This window comes from Abramis brama (assembly GCF_963993115.1).
Source record: "Abramis brama genome assembly, chromosome: 13".
Classification (NCBI taxonomy): domain Eukaryota; kingdom Metazoa; phylum Chordata; class Actinopteri; order Cypriniformes; family Leuciscidae; genus Abramis; species Abramis brama.
Window position 1 is genome coordinate 6,577,356 of NC_139975.1, and position 25,367 is coordinate 6,602,722.

The following is a 25,367-nucleotide window of genomic DNA, read 5'->3' on the forward strand; positions in this document are numbered from 1 at the left end:
TTCAGTTGACATTTTTATTAATTCTGTTTCAGACAATGATGGGATGGAAAACAGTGTTTTTTCAAACAAGCCAATCAGGTGAACACCTCGGGAGGAGAAACGGGCCGAGACTTTCTAGAAGAGGAGAAATGCTCAGCAGACATAATTAACCCCTTTTGCACTAAAATGGTGCTCGGTATGCTCTTTGTTGGCAAGTGTTACAAGTTTTGAGAACATAATCTAATAGATTTACTTGAACAGAACTAATTTTGATGCAACTGTCAGAGATTAGGTCTAATAATGAATTAAATTATTATCAAACAATTTGCACCTATGATGTTTGTAAATAAAAATTATTTTAGAAGGACGCGGCATCCAATGCGATACATGAATAGGCCATCAGCCTGTGCGTTGCATTGAATATGTTCAGATTACAAAGTTTTGTTGACTATAATCCGAATGATCTAGTTACTAATATAGTTTATTTTGCATCAGTCTAGCCACTTCTTGATCTGAAAACTGGGACTGAGAACATGATCTGACTCCAGCCTTTAATGTTAGCAGTTATAACAACACCTTACTGGTGAAGTGAACTTGGTTACCTTACTCCAAAGACTGGTTAAAAGTATAGGCAACTTCACATAGTTATAATTCACAGACAAAAAGTTGATATACAGTATTTATTTAACTAAAGCTGGATTACCTCAATTTCCATCCAAGAAAGGTATGAAACACAATCTAACACTCCAAGCGAGAAGCATGATGTGACAAAACTAGATTGCTCCCAGTGTAATCAACATCAACGAACAACAAGCATCACTGAACTTGAAGTGGAGGCCATTTTGTATCATAATGGGAACAATATAGTTTTGTTGCAATGCACTGCTCGCTTGCAGCATATGCATGGTGCAAAAAAAAAAAAAAAAGATTTACTTGCATTCAAAGCTACACAACATCAAACTAATTAAAAGAGATCAAGGACATTTTTACACCTACGTATATTGAAGGGTTTTAACTAACAAATTAAAATGGTTTAGTGCAAAAATAAAACAACTGATATGACAAAAACAACATAACATACAGAAAGCTGGATTTCAAAGCATCAAATCAACTAATCATCTTTGTTGTCATATTTAATGACCTAAACCATGAACTAACAATCATCTTTCTTTTTTTTTTTCTTTTTTTTAACGAGGTATAATATTCTGGCCGCACTTCTAAAGAGAAATGTTATGGGAGAGTCTATAGCACTTGAGATAATAGTGAAGTTTAAATGTTGAAGGCCATTGGAATTGCAGCAAAGCAGAATCCTGAGGGCTGAATACATTTGAATACTGTGAGCTAGAAGGAATCTTCAATCAGAGAGAACACTCAACGTTAGCATTTTTACTCTTCAGCTGCCATCTATACACAAAGAAATTAAGGGGACGATTTACAGTGATTGTGGTTTCAGATATACGCCAGAAGCCAATTGATCTTGGGCTGGTAGTGCAAAAAGCTATTTTACTCAAGCTAATGTTCAAGTGTTGTTTTTTCAAATGGCCTCACAAAAAATAATAATAAAAAAAAAAAAAAAAAATCATGTGATAAACCAGCACCAAGCAATATCAGTTTTCCATTTTCTACTTAAGAGACACAAAAACATATCACGTTACATATAAAAACATATCACAAACATGATTACATTTTATCCAAAAACCATTGAGAAAACAAAGCATATTTTTATGACCATTAACATTTTTTGCATGAACATTTTCGCTTCCCAAATTGTCATTACCGTAATGTTCCGCTCAAGTTTTTTTCCATTATTCTCAACTACTTTAACATAGTACACTTTAACTCATTTTATTCTGTTTTTTTTTTTTTTATTATTAAATCACCATAAATTATAGTCCATACCACAAAGCTTCCATGATTTATAAATGCTTTACAACATTTCATTTTTTATTATTATTATTTTTTTGATAATGAGAATAGGGGAAATATTATGCTTAGTTCTTATGAAAATATCCCAATTGCAAAACATTTGTTTGGTCTAAAATAGACTTAATTTTCTTTATGCAGATTTTGATATTGAGGTGACATGTGACCTGGACATGTTCTTGATAAGATTTCATGAGATTCACCCTAAAGCTGCATTTTAAAATTATAACTGCCATGGCAAAACATCCCATTAAATGTTCTCCTAAAAAAACCATTGTGGACCTGACAAAAAAAAAAAGAATCCATGATTAAAAAGAAAAGAAAGTAAAATATAAAACTTGAAGCATGATATCTATGCCATTGCTGAGGCTTGTTCTGGGCAGACGGATCACGTTAAGAGGGGAAGAGGCCAGATCGCACAGCTGAAGTGCTGTTACTGGCTAACCCCAGACTTCTGCTGCACCGGGACGGGAAGGGGAGCGCAGAGCAGCCATTACTTTTTTAGTGATTGTAAAAAGTTCCAAAGGTCTTTGATCACCTGCAAGAAAACAAATGGGGGGAGAGAGAGAAAGAGAGAGAGGAGGGGGAAAAGGATGAGTTGGTGAAGCTGGAACGGAGTTTCTCTGATGTAGCGACTCATTTGGATGGTTAATAATTAGAGCTGTGTGAGTCAGTTTGGATGAAAAACTCCACATTAGCGGAGCGTCTGGGGTATAACTACAGCGCCGAGCCCAGAGGAAGGGGGTGCAGTCCTTGTACATACCAAAGGGTATGACTAGTGCCTCTCTTTGACAAAGACATGTCTCACACCTCTTTGCCTGCTGTGCTCCCAAAACCGTTTCTGCTCGAAAACACACTCTCACACACACACACTCTCCACCCGTTGTACATCTGAGAGGACACCTGCGCAGCAAAGCCTGACACGCTCCAGCCTTGTTTCTAGAACCGGCGCGCAGGGCGCAATGCATCAAATAGCTCATTACCGACCAAAACACGAAAACATGTAAACTCCGTTCCAAATCCTAGTGAGCTGCCTACTTTCTAATGGGGCTTTCGCACCAGAGGAACCTTTTCATAGTTCTTAGAACTATTGGCGGAAGTATCCGGATTTTGGCGTGTTCGCACCGCACCGGAACGATTTTAGTTCTAGGAACTCCTTTTGGAGGAACTAATTCAGCTCCTACTTCAGAGTCGGGTCTAAACCAGCACTATAGAGAGCCTAAGTCCCTCCCCTTCCGGTTGACCACCATGGGACCTTATTTCGGAAAAATATTGTATGGTAGTCAATGGCGAAAGACAACAAATATTTTGATCTCGTTTGAATTGTGCCCTGAATTACACATATGATGTTTGTCAATTTAAAAGATACATTTTAAAGTCAAGAAAGTCACAGTTTGATGTAAAACTGTTGAGGTATAAGACTGTGAAAATACATAATTACAAAGACTACAAACCCAAAAGGCCCACATGTGACGTCATACCTTTTCTCTCAATGAATGAAGCTAACTTTACTGAAGCTAACGTCTGTCATTTTCTATAGTCTTACGTTATAATCGTAACGTTACGCCGTCATGCCTGAGTGTTTTGTACCAGACTGCACACACTGTTGGTGACGTACATAGTGCGAGACGAGAGATGTAGTTCATTGAGCGATTTTTACATAAAACTAAATGTTACTCTTCTGTTCTATGACAAACTGCGACTTTCTTGACTTTCATAATTATCTTTTAAATTGACAAACATCATATGTGTAATTCAGGGCACAGTTCAGACGGAATAAAAAGACAAGTTGTCTCTCGCCATTGACTACCATACATATTTTTTCCGAAATAAGGTCCCATGAGCCGGAAGCGGAGGGGAGGGACTTAGGCTCTCTATAGGAACTACCAGTGACGTTAGCGTGCGCTGATTGGCCGAACGCATGCGAAACACCAGCATCCGCCATTTAAAAAAAAAACACAGATTATAGCCAATATATTTAATCCAGAAACTAACTCTACGAACATGGAAAACAACCTTTACGCTAAGGAGAAAATCCAACGCAACTTTGATTATGTATTTGTGCTCAGCTAGCAAAACTGGACATCAACCACACGGCATACGCGAATAACTTTTCATTACTGTCTGTCTACTTTCTATGTATAAATAATAATAATAATAATAATAAAGTATTAGACAGGACTGTTAGACAGATCGTAAACGAATGAACACGGAGAATGCGAGCACTGTGTGGCTCTGGCTGGCGTTCTCAGCGCTGTCAAAATAAAAGTCACAACAACAAGCGCGGCTGACGTCACTTCAGAGTTCCTACTGGCGGTGCGAATGCAACCAGGAAAACGTTCCTAGGGGAACCATCCTGGTGACTAGTTCCTAGAACTACCTGGTGCAAAAGCCCCTTAAGGCAGCATCCTAACTGAAAAGGGACCTCATAAGTGATCTGGAACCAGCATAATGCTCCTCAAGGGAAGCACATAAGGGACTCGACTCAATTGAATTGATGATGAGCATAAAAATACAAAACACACAATTATTGGATAAAATAGTCAATTTTAATAGATTTACTGACAATTTTAGGTATTTAATAAAATGTGAATATATTTATAATCAACACGTGACACATTTAACATCTATTGTAATAGCGGTTTCTTCTGTAGCATGTCTACAATTCAAGGTCGACCGATATATCGCCATGGCCAATAATATCGGCCGATATTTGCCATACATTTTTCTGTAGGGCCGATTAGTGTCAGAAGCAGGACTTTTATTTTGACAGTGCTGAGAATCAGTGCCTGCAGACGCGCTGGAGATCCCATTCTCCATCTTCATGCGTTTACTGTCTTTATTTAACAGTTCTGTCAAACAATTAAAATGCAAACACTGTAATACTTTTTCATATACTGTTGGCATTCAGCAAATATGCAAATTTGAAACAAGTCATTATAGAATAAACTGTTAGATCATCTTGTGTGCATAGCCAGCATAAAAACGCATGCATTTTGTGTTTGATGGTCTGTCTATGCAAAGGATCAAAACTATGTGAAATGCGGACAGGATAGTTCGGCTGTCACTTACAAACACAAGCGATTATTTAATTGCAGAAATTGTTATCCACGTGTAATTTAAATGATCTTTTAATTAAATAGTAGTACTTGTATGACCTACAAACAAATTTTTAGGGGCGAAGCGTTTTAAAGCGGTAATGTGTAGCTCAAACAGTAGAGCATGACACAAATATAAACCTTGAATGAAATGCAAGTTGCTTTGAATAAAAGCATCTGCCAAGTGTGCTTAAATATATAAAAAAATAAGATTACATGCAAACAAAACAAAATATTAGGGTAAAATGAGATCTTTTGTACCATTGGTACCACTAACACACACACACAGACTCTCACACTGACATTTGCACCCTCTCGTGTGTAATTCATCCCGAGAAAATAGGAGCTACAGCAGACATGATAGTGCACTTTACTTAAAAGAGAGATTTTTCTCTTTTGACCCAAGCGTGGCCATTTGTGAGGGCTGCTTTACACTACTGCAATATTTTAGGTCAACACCCAGCCTGACACATTCGACTACAAAAAAGCTCTAGACTAAAAGAGACAGCGAAAGAGGAATGAGTGAACGAAGGATGTAAATCACAGCTAAAGATGTCAGGCGTGACAGCTCCCCCCTGTTCTTTTGAATGCCAAGAGGTCAATCAGTACATATTTCATTTGCTGATAAAAAAAGAGAGAGCGGCAGGAAGATCTCAGTATGCCACCCCCCAACCGGCCCACTAAGACAGAAGATGTTAAGGCCTAAAATATACTCAAATCAAGTGTGTGAACGTAGATGCGATTAATTTCACATAGAGTTTTTAGCTAGCTACCTGAATAACAAGACATTTCAAGGCAACTGTAACGCTCACTTGAGGTTTGTTTCTTCACAGTAATGGTAAACTTGACGTATGCCTTAAATTTCCACTTTACTTTTAACGTAAGAGGAGGTACGGTCATTTGTAACTTGCTTTCTGTGTTATTCACTTCCGTTCAAAAACAGGCCCTTACGCTGCTTGATATTGCAGACTGATATTTGTTATCAAAGTATTTTAATGTATAATCAAATCAAATGGCTCATTACCGACCAAAACACGAAAACATGTAAACTCCGTTCCAAATCCTAGTGAGCTGCCTACTTTCTAAAGGGGCTCAAACACTGGCTTGTATTGCATATGGTTTTAATGTTTACAGCATTTTGTTATTAATCTATAGCGACTAATGAATCGTAAGTCTCGCACGTTCAGTGAAAATGAGGTAGATTTAAATCAATGAAGTGGATATTTGAGTATGTGTCTGTATCTCTCTGCAGGCTGAAGAGCGTCTCATCTTCTGAGCAGAAGAATTTTAATCTTTTAAGTGGACAGTTCTTAAATAAGGAGGGTTGATACATTTTGTCAGGGTCATGCATGCATTTTATGCAACGTAAGAACGCTAGAAATACTCCAGCCATAGGGTGACAGTGCTTCATGAAAAAAGCGATACTCACTTGTTTATCAGAGATCTTGAAAGCGCTTCTAGCGTAGTTCTCAAACTTCTGTTCCGTCTTTGGAAGTGGCCTCCCCTGTTTCAGAGAAACATATTTTTGCAGAAATGAAATGGCCCTTTTTCATCACTTGTGTCTCTCTGCTAAGTGTTGAGCTCATCCTGACTCGGAGCCAGAGCGCTGCTGCGGTGATGAACAGGGTGAGTCGTTGGGTGTTGGACGCACTTCAGTGAACTCGCATTTTTTTGTGGCCTTCACAGTAATTCCACTTCCCCTTATCTACAGCAGACCGAATGAAATCACACGGACACAAATCATCATATCTGCTCAACACAATCCATCCGCTGTATCCTTCCAGTTTCAAACTAGATATTACTGCACAACATACTAATCATCTCGCTCTCCAGTTTCTGGAGTTTCTAAAAAGCGTGCAGCAGAGATGTCTTAAAGGAATATTACAGGGTTGTTGTTTTTTTTTAACCTGCTGTCGATAACCACATACAATAAGTGACCCATCCCTCAGTATATACACTACCGTTCAAAAGTTTGTGTCAGTAAGAGTTTTTTAAAGCAATTAATGTTTTCATTCAGCAGGGATGCAATGAATTGACCAATGATGACAGTAAAGATGTTCTTTTTAAAATAAATGCTGTTCTTTTGAAATTTCTATGCATTAAAGAATCCTGAAAAAAATGTATCACGGATTCCACAAAATATTAAGCAGCACAACTGTTTCCAACATTGATGATAAATCAGCATATTAGAATGATTTCTGAAGGATCATGTGACACTGGAGACTGGAGTAATGATGCTGGCAATTCAAAATAGAATAGAAATAGAAAATAGTTATTTTATATATGTGACCCTGGACCACAAAACCAGTCACATGGGTAATTTTTTCAAAATTGAGATTTATGCATCATCTGAAAGCTGAATAAACAAGCTTTCCATTGATGTTTGTTAGGATAGGACAATATTTGGCCGAGATACGACTATTAGAAAATCTGGAATCTGAGGGTGCAAAAAAATCGAAACATTGAGAAAATCTCCTTTAAATTTGTCCATTTATGTTGGCGATTGTGCTGCCTCCACTCACAAAAATAAATGTTTTATATATTTACGGTAGGAAATTTACAAAATATCTTCATGGAACATGATCTTTACTTAATATCAAAAGTAAAGATGAAAAACCGCACTCTCAGGTTCTATTTTCATACATTTATTATTACTATGTCCTCACAAACGCGTTTCGGCCTAAGCCATCATCAGTGTGTCAGGAACACACTGATGATGGCTTAGGCCGAAACGCGTTTGTGAGGACATAGTAATAATAAATGTATGAAAATAGAACCTGAGAGTGCGGTTTTTCATCTTTACTTTTGATAAACGTTTTTTATTACTCGCACCCATAAACTATTTTGCGAGTTGAGCGCGCCTGCTCTTAATACTTTACTTAATATCCTAATGATTTTTGACATAAAAGAAAAATCGATAATTTTGACCCATACAATGTAATGTTGGCTATTGCCACAAATATACCCGTGCGACTCGAGACTGGTTTTGTGATCCAGGGTCACATATTTCACAATATTACTAATTTTACTGTATTTTTTATCAAATAAATGCAGCTTTGGTGAGCATAAGAGTCTTCTTTCAAAAACATTAAAAGAATCTTACTGACCCCAAACTTTCGAATGGTAGTGTAAATAGTGCCGGGGAGAGAAGAGAGTTTTGCATATTTTAAAATCAAAGATTGCATATGTTAAAAATCTACTTGTACTATTGCCTGCTTGGATTCCTAGTGCTTGAGCTGTTCGTTTTGACAAACTGAGGAGTGAATCAAAACTATGGTCTGGTACTCAACAGCACATCACATATGCGGTAAATAAATATTTAGTTAACGGGGGGGGGGAATCCTAATTATCCCAATTATAGCATTATAGCATGTGACTGTCATGGTGTGTAAAAGAATCAGTGTCAGTTTCAAAAACATACCGATGCCATGAGAGACTCGCGATGATCAGAAGGCTCTTACGAAGCGGAGGATGTGAGAATGAAGAGGGTCAGTGGTCGGGGGTACTGAGTGAATGAGAGGAAATGAGCAGGTGGACTCAGAAAGGCTGGTTAATCCCGATATGCTGATGTCATATAGCTGGTCATTCCCCCTCCGGCCTTCAACTCAGACGCCTCATTAACATCTGACCATCTCATCATCTGCTAAGTCAGCGTACTTACTGTTAACACGCGGCATGTGTGCGTGTTTGTATGCATGTCAGGGCTAAAGCATGTGTGTGATTACGGAAGAGAAATGCATCCACAGTTAACAGAGAGACATTTTAATGTGGAAGGGAATATGATGAGTATTCGTACCTCTTTAGATGCTGATGTAAGTTTGTCTTTGACCTCGCTAAGGCTGAGAGTGCTGGGACTCTTCCCAGAAGGCCCTGCTGGAGACTTGTCTTTTACTTTCTGTGGTGTCTGTAAATAAGAAAAATGCAAATCCTGTTAATCTAGACAAGTTTCAAACACACAGCAAAGTGTCACACATCTCATGCTAGATATTGACAACAAAAGGCATACATAAACAGCATACACCAACAGCTCCTTGACTCGTCCTGTTAACCATTAGTCTAGTCTGGCCCAGACCTCTGCACTAATGACAGCACCCTTTGACAAATTTAGAGGGGTACAAATGATCCTTTTATTGCTTCCATGCAGGAGAGAACAAGCCCAAAGCTCTTAGATGTGGCGGTGGGACGGCCGCTCTGCCAAGAGGAGGAATAAACCACTTGTTTTCAGTGACAAGACCCTTATTTCCAACACCTTCATGTTATATAGCAACTTAACAACTTAATGCATCAGTATCACACAATTTATTTTATTATATATTAATGCTATATTCTATTATATAGTAATAATATATGAATGTCCTTTAATACAATAACCAGAGATGCTGCAAGGTTTTCTCAGAACTAACATCACATTTCAGTCATTTTTGCAATTTACTGACATTTTTGTAAGAAACTGGTTTCAGAGCTTCCAAAGCACTATATAATGACAATGTATATATCACTATCAATCACTATATCTATATATACACAAAAAAAATAAAACACATTTAATGTCTGAGAACAAAGTTCACTAACCGGACCCCCTCTTTATTTATTTATTTATTGTTAATTTCAGTTACATATTTACTTTTTGCGTTTATTCTTTTTTTATCTATTCCTTTTTTATATACATTTTTTTCTCTTTCCCTCCTTTTTCCCCCTTTTTTATTCTCAGACTTTTGCCTTATATTTATATACTGTATATTAGAATACATGACAGATAGAGAGGTACACATGCACAACTTCACACCTACACACTTCTCATCACATGTAAAAACAAACTTTGTTGTTTTGATGTTTCAGACTTGTTTTGCATTTACAATGTTGTCTCGCTATGTCCGACATAGTTTAAAAGAATTCTCGGGTCCTGAAAAAAATGGCTACAGTGCATATTTCTCAGTGGAATCATAATGGCAAAAATGGAATCATAAAAAGGTTCCGTTTTCGGACAGAGTTGATGTATAAAGTCATTTGATGTATCAAGTACACATAGGTGCTCGGATGGCTCACACGGTCTGTGTTGGTGCTTTAAAGGTAAAATGTTTTACGTGCTCACTGATGGTCTGTCATAGTATAGAAGGTCTGAGATATTGTGAGGGCAAATGTCTGTATTATTACAACTTCCTAAATAACCTATCTAAAAGAGAGGGTCTGTGTCTGCTCATGGGGCACAGGTGTGTGTCCAGCTTTCAGCAGAAAGATACTGTCCCTCTGCAGACTGATGTAAGCACACACACACCCACACACACAGTGGCCTGTCCATGCATGCAGCCCAGCCAAGAATCCACACTGATTGCAGGGTTACATTGATGGACAGAGCCTTGTTTTTCACAGCGAGCGAGAGAGAGGTAGTAATAGAAGGAAGAAATGGAGATGGAAAGCATGAAGACTTCTAACATATGGGATTAAATGAATGCTTCAAATGACCTCAGAGCATTTTAAAGCGAGCCCAACAGAGACCATCGTGGAAGGAATGCTAAAAATGGATACTGAATTCAGTGTTGTTAAAACTAAATCTATAAAAAATAATAATCATTGAAATAAAGCTGAAATATAAAATTTTCAATGGACAAATTAAACAAACAAAAAAACAAAAAAAACACTTCCACGTAAATGAGATATGTTGATATCTTGGCAACTAGATGAAATAAAGTAAGCTGAAGTACTAAAAAAGTACTATTCAGGTAAACATCCCTCAAGAATTCTCCAGAACTTTTGGTCGTGCTAGATGAAAGTGGAAAGTGAGAGAAGAACAAAGTAAAGGACAATGTCTTCCAGTCTTGTTTGGTAAGAACAAAATAAATAATCCCCTTTTCCTCTGTAGCGATTGACGAGCATGCGATAGATCAAAAGGTATCAGATTAAAGGACAAACGCACTCACAACACACACACACACACACACACAGGACTGGCAGAGGGCCAGAGAGGCCCGGTGTGGTGCAGTCATTATATAGCAGGGCGTTTTTGTGTGTTGGGAAAGGACAGCTGTAGAGTTAAGACAGCTGACAGACAGAGAGTGCAGCGAGCTTTTTAATCTACGCCAGACACTGATTACAGATGCCAGGGGACGGCACTTAATCATTAGCACGCTAGCATTTGATGTAATCAGCTGTCCTCAATACACACACACACGCGTGATCAAGCACATAACTTCAAAACTTTACTGACCTTTAACAATCAGGGACATTATGAAGGATCTTGTGCATTGTCCGCCACTCTTATACACTAATGTAGTTTTTATGTATGTTATGACAGGTAACTGTCTCTGCTGCTCAATAGGAATCGACTTTACAAGCGTTCATATAGCAGTCATGCCAACCTCTTCTCTGCGCCCATTGTCAAAACCTCTAAAGTACTCTGCCACACGTATAACAAGAGACTTGTATAACTGGTCTCGTATTTTTCACTCAGCAACTATTTATAATGATTATATTTTATGTAAATATACTAGCGGTCAAACGTTTGAGGTCGGTAGATCTGCATTTATTTAATCGAAAATACAGTAATATTGTGAAATATTAAAATTTAAAATAAATTGTAATTTTAATATATTGTAAAAAAATGTCCAGTGATGCAAAGCATCATTACGCCAGTCTTCAGTGTCACATGATCCTTCAGAAATCATTCTAATACGCTGATTTACAGCTCAAGAAACATTTCTTATTATTATCATGTTGAAAACTGCTTAAGATTTTTGTGGATTTTTTTTTTTTTCAGGATTCTTTGATGAATAGAAAGTTCAAAAGAACAGCATTTAGTTGAAATACTATTTCTGCAACATTAGAAATATCTTTACTGTCACTTTGATTAATTTAATGTGTACTTGCTGAATGAAAGTATTAAATTCCTAGGGTGGCATAAAGATTCAGCATTAAATAAATTTGCCAATCAAAATAAGCTATCAAAAAAAAAAAAAAAAAAAACTAATAATGTAGTCAGCTACATTTTCACTCAAGTCTCAAGTCAGTAGAAATAAAAGTGAGTAGACAGATCATTATGCTGAAAAGAGGTAATCAAGTGACCAACCACAATTCACTCTTTTTACACAACAGCTGGGTGAATCTCAAATCAGTCAAAGTGGATTATACAACAGTGCAAAAGGAATTGCCAAAAATCAGCCAATCAGAATGGAGACTGCCATTTTGAGTAGAATTTCACCAAAAAATGGTCAATGAACAGTCTGTGTTGTGGCTGAGGTTGACTAACAAAACTAAAACAACTTGACTGGACATTCTTGTATACTTTATGACAGCCATTCACAGATGAAAGCATCTTACAGTTATGTCCCGTACTATTGTACTAAACTTGTTTCTACACGCAAATACAGTCTTATGAAGCATTCCACAACTGTTCGAGCGTGTCATTGGGAAATGCAAGCGATTTCTCTTCATGCATTCATCCAGATATACAGCGCTCCGTTGGGAGAATGTAATGAGCCAGCCACGCTTTAATGACAGAGCACTCGGTTTCCGCTCGCCTCATGGCCTGCAGGGACACCCAGCAGCTCCAAGCCCTAATGATTTCTAATGGCAGAGGAGTGGCAACCGGAAACAAGGGTGTGGAGAACGACGAGTAGGAGTGGCCGACCGGAAGAAGAAGTGCAGAGAAGTGGCAGAGTTTGAGAAAGATGGGAGGATGTCTGCTTGACTATCTAATCTCGTAAGGTGTTTTAACAACCACCGTCTTGCACCAGAACGTAGCCATTATGGAATTAGCCAAAAGTGGGTGCGCGCGCACACACACACACACACAGCCCCCTGGGTGTTTCTATAACAGTAGGTAATTAGTGCTCCTCACGTCAGGCATCTAAGATGCTAATAACATGCTTACAAAGTCTTACATTGTTAGGTCAAGTGAACTGCCAGCGGGAGCGATGGGAAACTCATTTAGACATTATGTGGGTGCTTACGTGTTTAAGGTGGTCCGGGTTTGAATGCCAAAACCAAAGGTCACACTGAAAAGGTATATAAACCTGTCCTGAGGGTGTGTGTTCCAGGGGTCAAAGGTCAGACAAATTTAGTGGTGAAAGCTCAGTCTTGCTTTTGTTAGTCACCTGTCTTTCTTGTCACCCGCAAAAGTCGCACAACTTGCCCTCTTAGGTAATTGGTCATTGGGTATGTGAAATCACTTTGGGATGTTTGAAAGGCAAAGCTTGATGGACATTTACGAGCATATTTCAATCTGGTAATTCCTCGAGCACTCAATAGAGCGTTACACAGTGGCCACCCACTTTTTAATTGTTCCTGGTTTGGGTTTGTTTGGTTTTTTTGGGGTTTTTTTACCAGTAATTTTCTCCAATTAGGCATTTGAAAAGCTCTGTGATGAATTGCTTAATAAAAAAAATATTAATTAAAACTATTGATTTGATTTGACTTTATTGATTATTTGTTCATTGCATATGTAATGGCCTTTACTTTGGCAAGATAGAAAATGTATGGAGAAAATGAATGATATTTTTACTTCCCAATGGTTGTCCTCAACTTCTCTCTCAAGTTCTCTTCTCTCTCTGTGCATGTCTTTGAAGAACTCTCACTGTGTGTATCGTTCCTGTTCCTGCGTCTTTCTGATTCAGCACCACAATTATGGTGAAAAAATCGACATCAAAGAAAATGTAACCCCACACAACTGCGTGTGCACCAGTCAAAGGAGGACATTTTGTGATTAGAAGAAAGTCTGGTGAATGCATTTCAGATTCCAAACATCGGTCACCCTGCCAGAAGGCCGTGGCTTTGAGAGTAGTTTGTTGTTTTAAAGCAGACCACAAATGACCCTTCAAATTGGACGTTTTGGGATTGTTGCCACCAGCAGCTAGTTAAGTGCGCTTCACCATTTCCTTGCATGGGAAAATACGATGTCCCTTTTCCATGACCTAAAAGAAAACCTTTGAATGTCAAGATGTTTTTCTCTAATGCGCTTGATTATTAAAAGTGTATTAAGTGCATTCACTCCAAAAAAAAGGCTTTGGGATCGTTGTCCTCTTAAGACTGGGCGGTTTTCAGCTAATCACAGCTGGAGTTTTGAATGCTGTTGCACACATTTATCTTTAGGGGCACTGCTGGTCTAATTCACATTTTGCTTTTGGCGGTGTTGGTTGATCGTAAACAAAGACAGGCCGTCTCATTATCCCGTGGTTTTCTCTGTGAGGCTGCCATGTCGTCGGCGCTCTAAACTGCACCTGGACGTTTGGTAAGAATTACCTCTGGCATCCAACGGTGGACCTTGGCTTTTGGTTGGCACGGCTTGGCAATTTGGGAATGGGATGTGAACTGAATACCAAAAACTGAAACCCAGACGGCTCCTGACCCAAATGAACTTATCCTAAAGTAGATCTGGGCAGTATGACGGTATATACTGTATGACCGTAAAAATGACTTTGAATCAAACTTGACTGTATTGGGATAGTATACCATTACCATGAAATAAAATGACTCATAGCATTACTGATTTGAAGATTTTAAACATGCCACTCACATATATCCAGCAGTGTTGCTTACTTTTTCCAAAGTAAATAACTTACCTGGGTTTGGGGCTTCCCTGATGTCCCCGCTTTCTTGTCTGAGGAGCCGTTCTGCTTATCTGCACTTTTCTTCTTCTCTGGGGTCTGGAAAAATTGACAAGAGAGAAAAATCCCAGGTTAAAATGAGCAGAAAAAAATATTTAGCACGTGTCAAAGACAGAGCTGCTCCAGTCACCTGTCATGCTCAGCGTTAGAATCATAACAGCGGATAATGTTTGTGAATTGAGTGATTCTGACGGCTTTGTTCTTCGGTGATGTAACACAATACGCTTCTCGGATGTTGTTTTTTCAGTCAGGCTGTCAGAGAGCCGTGATGAAAGAGAGCAGTAATTTGTAGAAAACGTAGCCTGTTTAGTCACGGCCTGAAGGGACCACAGGACACTGTCATAGCTCTACAACTCTATACATTGGGAGAAAATAAAGACGAGCAAACGAAATCTGGATGGGAGAGTTTACACTTTCCATGAACCCTATATGTGTTATGTATCATTATGCCTTGTTACCTTATTATTATATTTTATTTTAATAATGCAAATTGTCTTACAACTAGTTATATGGTTATAATTATCTACAGGAACTAAGTTAGTACATTATAGAACCTATGCATAGTATATAGTATAGCACAATCTATTTTTTAATTAAAATGCATTACACTCTTTAAAGGTGCAAACATGAATAAGGATGCATTATCTTTAGAAAAAGATGCATCATCCCACTTTTCTCGTTTATAATGTGTAATTTGAACAGTGCTTTATATACAGAGTTCATAGAAAGTGTTTGGGCCTGATGGAACAGAGGTAGAGATTGGAAAGCCGTGAGAGGAGAAGAAAGCATTCAGGACGGAGGGATCAGAGGAGATGTGGAGTGTGTGACAGAAGTGCTCATCTGTCGTTCCCCCTCAGGGCAGGAATCAGTCCTCACAGAGCAGGTATGTGCCCGCTTTGATCTCTAAACACACATACAAAAACACACTGTCACGCTCTCTCAGACATTTAAATACACAGCAGGGTTATTGGGTTTTAGCAGGGTTGTCGCTTTCAGTTTAGTTCCCGAATTTTAATGGTGCATAAATTGTTTCAATTGTGATTTTCACTACATTAGCGTTCAAAAGCTTAAATTCGGAAAGATTTATTTATGTTTTTTAAGTCTATTATGCTCTCCAAGGCTGCATTTATTTGATCAATAATACAGTAAAAACAATATTATTGTAAACTAATATTATACCCATTTACTTTTGTAATTACTTTGAAATGTAATTTATTCCTGTGATCAAAGCTGAATTTTCAGCATCATTACTCCAGTCTTCATTGTCACATGATCCTTCAGAAATCATTCTAATATGCTGATTTGCTGCTCAAGAAACATTTCTTATTATTATCAATGTTGAATACAGCTGTGCTGCTTAATATTTTTTGTGGAAACCATGATTTATTTTAAATATAAATCTTTTTTAACATCATAAATGTCTTTACTGTCACTTTTGATCATTTTAATGCATCTTTGCTTTCTTATTCATATTCATTCTCTGACCTAAACTTTTGAATGGTAGTGTATATCTATAAAATAATTGCTTTTAGATAAAAATGGACATTAATAGCAAGATCTGAGCTACTTGAATGAGGCACATCAAACCTAAGTTGACAGAGAACGCTTGTACCGAGCATTGAGAGACCGCTGAACCGGATCTAAACCAGGTTGGATTTATCTGGATTTCTGAAACTCAGAGTTTGTTCAGCTAGCTTTGTGTAACAGGCCACTGGATTGCAAGTTTTAAAAACAACAACAAAAACAACTTAGTATTTAGTTTTTGGCCATTTAGTACAGGTTTTTTTGTTGTTGTTGTTTTTTTTAAATCAAATTATTTAAAGCATTTTCAACTGACAGTTTCTGTCATTTCTTTATATCAGATTCTTCAAAGTAGATAAAGAGCCACATGCAGTCATCAACACATGTAAAAGAGAACGAGGGCAAGTGATGGGTAGAGAGGTGAAGTCATGCTGTCTGTGAAGCTTCCTAGTATACATGTGATCATTATGCTCCAGACAGATGAAAACAGACAGACAAGCGAAGGACGCAAACAAGGCATGATAAAGATGACAGAAGACACTGGGGTTTTATAAATGTGACGTGAGAGAAGAAGAATATTTGTTACATGAAGAGACAGACAGAATGTAAAGTGCTCTATAAACTGATGGAATAATAACAGGTGGTGATGAATGTGAGATGGGGGTAGCTCCCCCCCCCCCCCCCCCTCTCTCTCTCTCTCAGGCAGAGACTGGCACCTGCTGGTCAATCTGTTGTTCATTTGAATTCGTTCAGGGCAGCAGTGGTAACATGCAGCAATATAACATACACAACTGTTCAAAAGTTTGGGGTCAGTAAGATTTTTTTTTTTTTTTAAGACACACTAAATTGATCAAAAGCCATTTATAATGTTACAAAAGAAAGGCAAATAAATGTTGTTCTTTTGAACTTTCTATTTAACCTTACAGACCCAAAACTTTTGAAAGGTCACGTAACACACAGCATTTCCTCTTTCCTGATTCTATGAACAGCGAGAAACGGCAAGCCTCACTTTTTGAGGGGTTTTGATGGGGCTCTTTTCAACAGTCTTTTCTTCTTTGTCGTTGTCCCTGAAAAGGAAAAACAGACAGAAATGCAGACGTTTCTTTGACTTAAAAATGATCCCTCAGAAAGTTAAATCTTGTTCACTGAGAGTATAAAAAAACTTTCAACAGAGCATAAGTTATAACGGAGTTCTCACTCTTCGTCATCATCATCGTCGTCATCATCGTCATCATCTTCCTCGCTGTCCTCATCTTCATCTGAGTCCATTTTCAGCTTTTTCTAAAAAGACAGAACAACATCATTGGAAAAAGAAAAAGAAAAAAGTATTGTTTTATAAAGCTGAGCATTCTGGTACTAAAATCTATTCTACTAAGAGAGCGGCGGGCTGCTAGAGGCAAGAATAACCAAACTATATTATTTTAATAAATATATTAAAGGGTAAGTATGAAATATTGAAATAAATAATATATATTTAAAGTATAAAATACATTCTCTTCAGCCAATTTATTGTTCACTGACTACTACCAGTATGCCATCCGTGGGTTTCTCTCCCCCAAAAGTGAAACACTGAGCCCCCAGGCACCATCAAAACATTAAGAGTGGTCCGCTCAGATCCGTCAATCTCTTTACAGCTCAACCTATAGCGAGAGTTTGGGGCGTGGCTTCTGTAGCAGGCGGAGCCAGGGGGGGTTTAGCTGGTGTGGAACCATGGTTGACGCGTTATATGGGAAAAGACGTGTTTGGGGAAAGGAGTGCAAGCCAAATTTCACAAAGGTTTAACAGGCCATGAACACGTCAAAGCGAACGGGACGTGGCGATACTACAATGGACGCTTTAATAAAACATCATCATGCATCCATTCAGAAAGACAAATGTTCTAGTTTATATTGTTTACTTTGACGTGTCCAGTGTAGACAGACTCAAACAGCTGTGACGCGTCATGTCAAAAAATGTATTGGATGGGTTTATTATAAGCGAGACCATCACGTTCGCTCTTGACAGAGTGTTAGCCTACTCATTTGCTTCCTCGTGACACATAGCAACACAGCTAAAAGTATTTGAACCTTTTATTGAAAGTAGCCTACTGTTGAGACATGCCTTCACAAGCACCCGTAAGAGTGACTACTCACAGGACGAGCTAAAGTTTGCAAAATATGCTTTATTTTTGTAATTCCGCAAAGGGCCACTAGTGTCACAGAAACGACATACTTCACCTTTAATCCATTAATTTGTGACTTATCTTGCAGTTGTCAGCATTTTATAAAACCAAAAGCCATTAAAGGCTGTGCATTACAGTGAGTAAATCACAACAACACTCCAAAACCTTAGTAAAATCACTATATGTGACAGCCTCTCATGGCTTATTGCTTCAGTAAGAATTCTGGGATCATTTCAACACTCTGACAAAAGATTTCAAACAGGCTCTCTGAGTATCACACTGATGGCAAGCTGTTGCTTGTCTCAGACACTTATCTAGAGGATTAAGTGTGTATTGAACAATGTGTCTCTTTATTGAGATTCCATGAAAGTCAACATGGCAACCTCACAGTTTTCTGGACACCTAGTTAATCCCTTTTCATTTCTTGTGAACAGAAGAAATAAAGTGCCAAATTTCCTGTGATAAATACATTGCAAAACAATTATTACTCAATATTTTTGTCTTTTTTTCCAGTACAAATAACAAGAAAACAAGTCTGTCAGTGGGGTAAGAAAAAAAAACTAATTATAAGGCAAAACATGATTATTATTCTTACCTCACAGACTTGATAAATTCACTTAATTTTGATTATTTTTTTTTTTTTTTGAGAAAGCAAGACTTCTGTCATTTTTCTTTTTTTTCTTTCAAGTAAATGTATCTTGATTTAAGAAACTTTAGATATTCGTAATGGAAAAAAGACAAAAATTATTTTATGCATCGAGGGGCCAACTTCTGCATATATGTCCACTTATTTTAAATCACATTTAATGTTGGGACAGTCATGATTTAGTAGTTTTATTTTTTATTGTAAAGTAAGATAAAAACAAAATCACCTGAGGCACTTTTGCGAGGGTCATGTTGGACGGTCTCTTCACTGGTGATGTGTTATTCTCCTCCTCTTCCTCATCCTCATCATCTGATTCCTTTACACCTGAAAAAAAAACACAGTGATCTCCAGACATCAATAACTATGGTTTAAATAAATACAATACAACTTCTCATGTCAAGGTTCATATGACAAAACCAGTCTGACATATGCAAGTGCTGCACTTGTTTAATATCCGGAGAAGCTGAAACTGTCTGAACAGCCTGTGAAAACATATGGAAGCGATTATATCCGCGCAAATGGTGTCACATGGTGCCGGTTAATTCATTCTGAGTCCGTATGGAGAGTGCAGGGCCCTTTAGGACGGCCGGATTAGTCCCATGGACATCACAACAGGTACAGAGAAACATTCCATCAGAGAGAAGAGTAAACAACAGAGGCAAAAGACACACTTGGGAAATGCTCTTTCTGAACTCTCTGTTTTGAGTAGTCAAGTTCAGTCCTAACAAATGTGGAAAGACAGAAAGGTACTCACTGACGAAATGCTGGCCGCTGATGTAGACCGGACCCCCTCCGGACCGCAGGCGAAAGGACACAGGAGGAGTGACCTCAAAACCTCCCAGACTTAGCTAGAGGGAACATACGGACACACATGTAGTTATCCAAACTGAGTCGAGAATGATCCCTTCAACAAACTCAACACTAGCAAAAAGTTTGAATTATGATCTACTTTTAGAACACACACACACACACACACACACACACACACACACACACACACAAGGTATGCTTGAGCATTTTGTCCTTTTAGGGTTGCATCTTGTGACATCACATCCTGTTTTTGGTTCGTTCAGATGTCTTTGGTCTATGTTGCATGCATATTTCAGTTGAACCACACCAGAGTTCATTTGGAAACGGACTCTAAAAAAGTGGGTCTTGGTTCACTTGTCAGGTGTGCACCAGGGTTCGCACCGCAGCGTTCACACCCATTCAAATAATCCCAGTCCCACCAGGGTTTGGTTTAATCGAACCGAACCTGCCATGTGTGAACGCACCCTTAGAATGACTTCTGAAGGATCACATGACACTGAAGAATCACGTGACATTGAAGACTGGAGTAATGATGCTGAAAATTCCGCTTAGTTTGCCATAACAATCATTTATAGAAAACAGATATTTTAAATTGTAATAATATTTAGCAATTTGACTTTTTTTTTTTTTTATTCCACTGTATTTTGAAATAAATGTAGCCTCGGTGAATATAAAATACTTGTTTAAAAAACATAACCAAACTTTTAAACGGTAATGTAAATTGTTGTGTCTTAAAAGGAATAGTTCACCCAAAAATGAAAATTATCCCATAATTTACTCCCCCTCAAGCCATCCTTCTTTCAGCCAAATACAATCGGAGTAATAATAAAAATAGCCTGGCTCTTCCCAGCTTTATAATGGGAGTGAATGGTGCCTGAGATTTTGAAGCCCAAAAAAGCTTTGATAAAGGCTTACAAAAATGCATTGCTTCACTTCAGAAGGCCTTTATTAACCCAACCAACCCCCCCCCATTCCATTCCATTCCATTCCATTCCATTATGATGGATGGAATCGCTTTTTAGGGCTTCAAAATCCAAGTTACCATTCACTCCCGTTATAAAGCTGGGAAGAGACAGGATATTATTTAAAGGGGTGGTTGATTATGATTTCACTTTTCTAACTTTAGTTAGTGTGTAATGTTGCTGTTTAAGAATAAACAACATCAGTAAAGTTACAACGCTCAAAGTTCAAAGCAAAGGGAGATATTTTCTTTTAAAGAAATTGCTTTTTAAGGACTACAACAAATGGCTGGTAGGAACTACACGAGCTTCCTCCCGGGTTAGTGACATCACCAACCCTAAAATTTACATAAACCCCGCCCCTTGAACACGATTTATAGATTATCATGACAGAATATGCTAATCAATGACTAAAAGATAGTTAACTCTGCTACATAAATTTATCAATTAACCATTCAGAAACGTCCTGTTGCTCTACATGTTGTCACTTCTTCTTGAGTCTCTCCATCATTGTCTGACTCCGGTTTGAACATAAAAGGCTAAAGGATTTTGACATTTTCAGTGCATGTCTGTGTGAGGTAAAAGGACACAAGCTGCTGAAGCTCCACCCTCTGTGCCGGGAGCAGCAGCTCATTTGCATTTAAAGGTACAGACACAAAAACTGTGTGTTTTTGCTCACCCTCAAAAAGTGACAACTTTAACATGCTATATAAAAATATCTGTGGGGTATTTTGAGCTAAAACTTCACATACACACTCTGGGGACATCAGAGACTTATTTTACATCTCGTGAAAAGGGCATTATACAACCCCTTTAATATAACTCTGACTGAAAGTCGGAAGAAGAAAAAAAATATACACTCAGGGTGGCTTGAGGGGGAGTAAATTATGGGATAATTAAAATTTTTGGGTGAACCCTTTAAAACATGTACTACTAAGCAAGGCTACTTGTTGTTTATCTGGCAATTTTGTGCAAAATCAGATGATAAACGATTCCCACCACAAACAACCAAACAAAATTTGTTTCCCAGAAAGAATTCACGACTGGGAGCCATCCTGATCATTCCATGCCAGTACATCTAAGACAGGCCTACAGCTAAATATCAGTACACAATTGCACAACTCGCGAAATACAAGCCACGGCCAAAAATTCTGAATGAACATTCCACTGCACCAGGCAACGGCACTTGCATCGATGGCAACCAGATGTAAACAGCTGAGGGCGCGATGGTCTGCTTAATGCTTTAAATGACAGCTATTTAACTGTTGTAATTACGCTGAATGGCGAACAATCCCTCACGTCCAAAACATTCTCAGATGATCTGTTTCAACATAAACGCTGACTGATGAGTTGATTGTCTCCTGAGCAATCAAGACAAAACCTTGTAATTGAGGTACAATTATTGCTTGACTCTTTTTTTGAGTCAGATATCCTGGGGGGTTTTCTAATTTTGGGGATTGCGTAAACTGAATAAATTCCAAGATCTTACAGACAGGGTAAAAAATACACACACAAAAAGAAAAGGGCTTACAAACATGCTCTATGCTCTAAACTCGCTGACCACAAGGTGTGAAGAAGGTCAAAACGCCAACATTAAAATTCCTGAAACTCCAGCCACTGTGATAGGCTAATCATACCACCAAGTTGGTATTTATCTGAACACAAATAGAGTTGCAAATTCTGCGTTCTGTTCGCACTGAGCCATAAAACATAGATTCCTCCCACTTCTTTGGAAATGTTCATGTTTTCCATAGCTGATATAAAACAGAGGCGAATATGTGCTGATGTCATGGAGAGCTTGTGTCTGCTGTCCTGATGATGCAACAATGGCCCAGCCCCTTCCATAAACAATCTGTCAATCACAACTTGACCAGCCTCGGCACAGCTGGAATTTTTATTAGACACATTCTTCCAATACCATAAAACACCCATAACAGGAATCCCTCCACAGTATAAATCCACATTCAAAGTGTTATTGAGGGCATAACAACACTTGGCTGGTTCAGTAAAACTTTAGAATAAGGGCCCATTTTAGTTAACGCTAGTCAATGCATTAACTACACATTTGTAACAGTATGTATTAATCTTTGATAATATTAGTAAGTAAAAATACAACTGTTCATTGTTAGTTCATGTTAGCGTAGGTTCATTAAATAATATTAACAGATACAAGTTTTATAATAATAGATAGATAGATAGATAGATAGATAGATAGATAGATAGATAGATAGATAGATAGATAGATAGATAGAGAGATATGGATGGATGGATGGATGGATGGATGGATGGATGGATGGATGGATGGATGGATGGATGGATGGATGGATGGATGGATGGATGGATGGATGGATAGATAGATAGATAGATAGATAGATAGATAGATAGATAGATAGATAGATAGACAGACAGATAGATAGAGATAGATAGATAGATAGATAGATAGATAGATAGATAGATAGATAGATAGATAGATAGACAGACAGACAGACAGGATAGATAGATAGACAGACAGACAGACAGGATAGATAGATAGATAGATAGATAGACAGACAGACAGACAGACAGACAGACAGACAGACAGACAGACAGACAGACAGACAGGATAGATAGATAGATAGACAGACAGACAGACAGACAGGATAGATAGATAGATAGATAGATAGATAGATAGATAGATAGATAGATAGATAGATAGATAGATAGATAGATAGATAGATAGATAGATAGATAGATAGATAGTAAAATTGTAATATCAACTGCAATATTTATTTCTCTGCCAAATAATTAATTTTGTTTTTTTGACCACAAAAGTGTTTTGAAGTAAAAGTCTCTCAAAGTAAGGAACCTTTGGTTACACTTTATTTGAAGGTGTCCTAGTAATTATACAATTAAAGGGATAGTTCACTCAAAAATTAAAATTTAAAGGACACTGCACATCACAGTGTTACCGAAGCTTTCTTACATTGGCCAGCTTGTACATTGGAATCAACTAAATTATGATCACTGAATTAATAACATTATCCAAACTGTGGTAGAATAACTTTTGAATGATGCATTCAGGACTAGATAAATGACTACAAATAGAGGTTTATGTTCATGACATAAAACTCTATAGAAATGGAGCCTAGCACACTTACAGAAGGCAGAACGGACGGCTTCAGGACAGCGAGAGTGATTTTGGTCGTTTTGCCATCGTAAGTCAATCCCTCCATCTCCACGGTGTGGAATTTATCCTCCGCCTCTGCACCCAAACACACCTGAGAACACAGGTGAAGACGTGCGCGTGAGAGAGGAAACTGCTTTGTTCATGAGAGATTACAGGCTATTTAAATAACACATCCATAATATGGATCACTTGCACAATGATGATGAATACTAACAACAAAATTCCCATTAGATCTAGTCCAAGCGGATAATTCTACAGATACTATGACAATAATATTATAGAACTGTATGCAATGTTATAGAACAGAATGATATAAAACAGACCAGAATAGAATGTTTTAGAATAGAATAGAATTCAGAGTTAAATAAAACCAACTCACTGCACCTGCTGATTTCACATAATCATTCATTTTTACAGGAGTTATGATTAATTAGGGTCTAGAAACCCATATGGAATAGAATACAACAGAACAGCAAAATGATAAAGGGAACAAAATAGAAGAAAAGTGCTACATCACATGATAAAATATTATAGATTACAATAGAAAAGGAAAAAAACATAAACATCAGTTCACAAACTCCACATTTATCTTTAAACTATTCCATGCAGGACTGAATATCTGTGTTATTATTGAGTAGTTTTAATAATTCATCTTCCTCACCGCCTTGAGTGACAGCTGATGTTCAGACTCATCATCATCCAACTCAACTTTGTGCTCTTTCTTATCTGCTTTCAGTGAGCAACCTACAGCAAGACGACAAAACTTGTGTTTTATTCAACAATGTTGTAAAAATGATGCAAACTTAAGGAAAAACCCTCCTCAACGATCAACAATCCCACATAATACACTACATCCTTTATACAGGCTGTAGACACGAGATCATAGCAAACAAAAGAGGAAAAGAAATACCCATAGTCCTATTTTCCTTAATATATTTTAAATAATATTGAAAATAACATTTAATTGTATTAACATAAAGCTATTAACAAAGACATGTGGCTAGCTGCATTAGCCACAACTCTTTTATTACACTGCAATACTGCAGCAGACGCATGTATATGATATATACTACATGATGGTATATTATTGATCATCGCACATATATGATTATGCAACATGAGGGTTTATTTCAGCTCACCAAACAAATACATCTGAGGTCGGCTGATGTCTTTAATGTTATCCTCCATTTTTTGCGCCACAGAAGTCCTGTTAATCGTAGTTCCGGCGTGTGATTGACAATTGAATGGACGAATGAGAGTGCTACAGTGGGCGGGCTTTTGGAAGTATCATCCAATAGCATGCACCATTGGTGCATCAGTAAACTGCTCTTTGTTTTCTTTTTCTTGCTTTCAGTACCACGTTTATCCGCCAGATGACGCCCCATAATAAAATATTCGGTATATTTGCCTCTGCGTTTTTTCGCCAAATATACCTGTTTTGTTTTTTTTATAATTAGCTAAATGTTTCATTATAATTATATGTATGATTTAATGCAATTTGACAT

The 25,367-nt window shown here is 37.7% G+C and overlaps 1 protein-coding gene across 2 annotated transcripts; it reads right to left on the reverse strand.

Annotated features, from left to right (window-relative positions):
• Positions 1–25,102, reverse strand: npm1b (nucleophosmin 1b). Of its 2 annotated transcripts, none has more exons than XM_084132859.1 (11): positions 25,002–25,102; positions 24,524–24,606; positions 23,834–23,953; positions 19,682–19,775; positions 19,154–19,251; positions 17,319–17,401; positions 17,130–17,187; positions 14,555–14,638; positions 8,797–8,904; positions 6,430–6,504; positions 1–2,440 (listed from the first exon to the last, which is right to left on the reverse strand). In XM_084132859.1, exons 1-11 carry the CDS (start codon positions 25,048–25,050, stop codon positions 2,396–2,398), a joined length of 897 nt encoding a protein of 298 aa, XP_083988985.1. In that variant the 5' UTR covers positions 25,051–25,102; the 3' UTR covers positions 1–2,395. The 2 variants fall into 2 exon arrangements, with proteins under 2 accessions (XP_083988985.1, XP_083988986.1); XM_084132860.1 differs by lacking the exon at positions 1–2,440 and adding an exon at positions 4,435–4,754.
• Between the last annotated feature and the right edge of the window lie 265 nt (positions 25,103–25,367).